The 2,854-nt window shown below is 49.2% G+C and overlaps 1 protein-coding gene across 3 annotated transcripts in view; it reads right to left on the minus strand.

The window, feature by feature from the left end:
* The window catches only part of Smg6 (SMG6 nonsense mediated mRNA decay factor), a 249,198-nt gene extending 246,375 nt beyond the window's left edge, over positions 1-2,823 (minus strand). Inside the window, exon 1 of one of the 3 annotated variants that reach the window (XM_070027479.1) lies at positions 2,652-2,823. In XM_070027479.1, the coding sequence (XP_069883580.1) occupies positions 2,652-2,739 (88 nt within the window). In that variant the 5' untranslated portion in view covers positions 2,740-2,823. Of the gene's footprint in view, positions 1-378; positions 482-2,395; positions 2,475-2,651 lie in introns of those variants that run through there. The other 2 variants (XM_070027480.1, XM_070027481.1) reach the window with 2 other exon arrangements.
* Positions 2,824-2,854: the final 31 nt, after the last annotated feature.

Genomic DNA, 2,854 nt, shown 5'->3' on the forward strand with positions numbered 1-2,854 from the left:
CTGGTGGCTCACACCAGTAATCCTGGCTACTCAACAGGCTGAGATGTGAGGACCGCAGTTCAAAGCCAGCCTAGGAAGGAACATCTGTGAGACTAATCTCCAATTAATCACCAGAAAACCGAAGAGGCCCTGTGGCTCAAGTGGTAGAGCCTCTCCTTGAGCTCAGGGACAGTGCCCAGGCCCAGAGTTCAAGCCCCATGACCGGCAAAACAAACAAACCAAAAAAAAAAAAAAAAAAAAACAGTAAAGAGGGGAAAAGAGAAATATGCACAGCAATCTATAATTCTAGACATCTCTGGAGAAAAAAATAGCAATTCTAGTCTGTAAACTTGACTAGACAATCTTCTTCTTTAGGCTACCAGTCACCCTATCACATACCTACTATTGAAGCAAAACATGAAGCAATTCCATTTACATTTTTCAATTCTACACATTCTTATCACCTCTCTAACAGCAGTCAACAGAGTCATTTCAAGAAAATACTACCAAAACTATCATCATTAGAATACGGAGGCTAACTGCTACTATGACAATGGAATATGAGAAGAAAAATGTTCTACAGAGGAACCTTTTCTTGACACTGATGGAAGGATTGTGATATGCTATCAAAGTACCAGGCACTGAGGCACTCAAAGTAAGAATACAGTGGCTAGGCCAGGCGCCAGTGGCTCGCACCTGTAATCCTAGCTACTTAGGAGGCTGAGATCAGAGGATCATGGTTCAAGGCCAGCCTGGGCAAGAAAGTCTGTGGCACTCTTATCTCCATGTAATCAGGAAAAAAGCCAAAAGTGGAACTGTGGCTCAAGTAGTAGGGACCTAGCCTTGAGTAAAAAAAGCTAAAGGACAGTGCCCAGGCCCTGAGTGCAAGCACCAGTAGTACCAGCACTTTAAAAAAAAAAAAAAAAAAGAGTACAGTCCTGGGCAGCAGTGGCTTACATCTGTAATCCTAACTATTCAGGAGACCAAGAGCTGGAAGATAATGGTTTGAAGTTAATCCTTGCAGAACTGTGAGACTCCATTTCCAATTAACCAAACTAGAAACATGCCTCAAATGGCAGAGCAACAGCCACAAGCAAGCAAGACACTGAGTCCAAACCTGGTACTAAAATAGAGTACAGAACTTTATAAGCCATTCTCCAGCATCCACAGAGTTATTGAATGATACATAAGTATGTTTTTTGTATCCGTTACCTTAAGATTGGGAGGTTACAAGTATCCACTAAACATTTCAAGTGATGGGACTTAGTAATAATATCCTCTACTCAAAAATGGAATGTTAGGGCTGGGAAGATGGCTCAGTGGTAGAGCGCTTGCCTTGCATGCATGAGGCCCTGGGTTCGATTCCTCAGCACCACATAAGAAAAAAGAAAAAAGCTGAAAGTGGCACTGTGGCTTGAGTGCTAGCCTGGAGCTGAAGAGCTAAGGGTCAGCACCCAGGCCCAGAGTTCAGGCCCCATGACTGGACCCAGAAAAAAAAATGGAATGTTATATAAAATCTAAGCATTGTATTGTACAGTAAACAAATGCAAACAAGTCTATGGGTACTAGATGACTCACATTTACACACATTTTTTTGTGGCTATAACAAAATAGGAAAAACAGAAGAAAAGAAAATGACATTTAAGATACTACTTTGACACTTTCAGAAGTTTAAAAAGATTCTTAATAGTGTTGGCGTATGACTCAAGTAATAGTGTTTGTCTAGCATGCAAGAGGCCCGGGGTTCAATCCTCAGGAAGGAAGGTGGGGATGGGGGGACTTCATCAAATATGAAACAAAGCAGTGTAACCTCAGATAACCCTCAATGAACCTTGCAAGTTAGGTTGGGGCCAGGAAAAGGCTTAGTAGACCTACTACTACTTTCCAGAACAGAGAGGGGAAAACAGCCCTGAATAAACCAATTCAATTGACCAAGAAGAACCCAATCTCACCAACTCTAGCCACAGCCTGCAGAAGACACGTACTATGAGTACAATTCTTACACAACTCCACAACCTAACAGAGGAGAGGTAAGATTTCCTTGACGTGGCTGGAGACTTTTAACACTTTAAACTGGCAATTCTCTCCGAGTAAAAAATATAAATAAAAGCTCCCACACACGTCAAGGCCAAAGCCAGTGGAGGCTTTACTCTAAGGTTCTGAATGCCCCCTCCAGGAGCGCAGCTTTCAGAATCCTGCCTTGGGGAAAAAGTTCAGCCAGGAAGTCCTGGCCTGAATTCTCCTCAATCTCCCCAGCTCCTCCTCTCCGACCCCAAGGAGAAGGTTCTCTCGGAAACGACGCACCCCAGGGCGCCCACCAAGACCACCCCCCCCCAGCATGCCTTCCCCTCGGCGTCCCCTAAAGGGGCGTCCGCTGGGCTGGTCGAATAGGGCTGGGGAACCCGGGAACAGTCACCTTCGAGAGGAGAAAGAGGGTGGAGACTCGGGGAGCCCGGGCTCTCCGGGAGGGAGCCAGAGCTGCCCGGCCGCGGCCCCGTCCCAGCCCGGGGATGGACCGGGAGAGGCCAGGGGCCCGCCTTCCCACCCCCGCCCCCACTGTCGGGGCAGGGGCGGGGGCTCCGGAGCGCCGCTGACTGGGCGGGGAGGCGGCAGAGGAGGAGAGGGAGGCGGGGCGGGCAGGCCCGGCCCAGGAGCTGGGCGGTGCGACTCACCTCTGCTCCCGGCCTGCGGAGCCAGAGTGGCCAGGATCCCTCGCAGCTCCGACGCAGAGATCCTCACACGCTCCAACCCCTCCGCCATCTTCGCGACTGCTGCTCAGGCTGCAGCAACTCCGCCACCACCGCGCGCAACCAGGAAACCACGACGGACGGGCGGCGCGCGCTCACCCACTCCCACCCTTTTCCCCGCCCCCTCC

Source organism: Dipodomys merriami, unplaced genomic scaffold (genome assembly GCF_024711535.1).
Source record: "Dipodomys merriami isolate MVZ:Mamm:240054 unplaced genomic scaffold, mDipMer1.0.p SCAF_19, whole genome shotgun sequence".
NCBI classification, from domain to species: Eukaryota; Metazoa; Chordata; class Mammalia; order Rodentia; family Heteromyidae; genus Dipodomys; species Dipodomys merriami.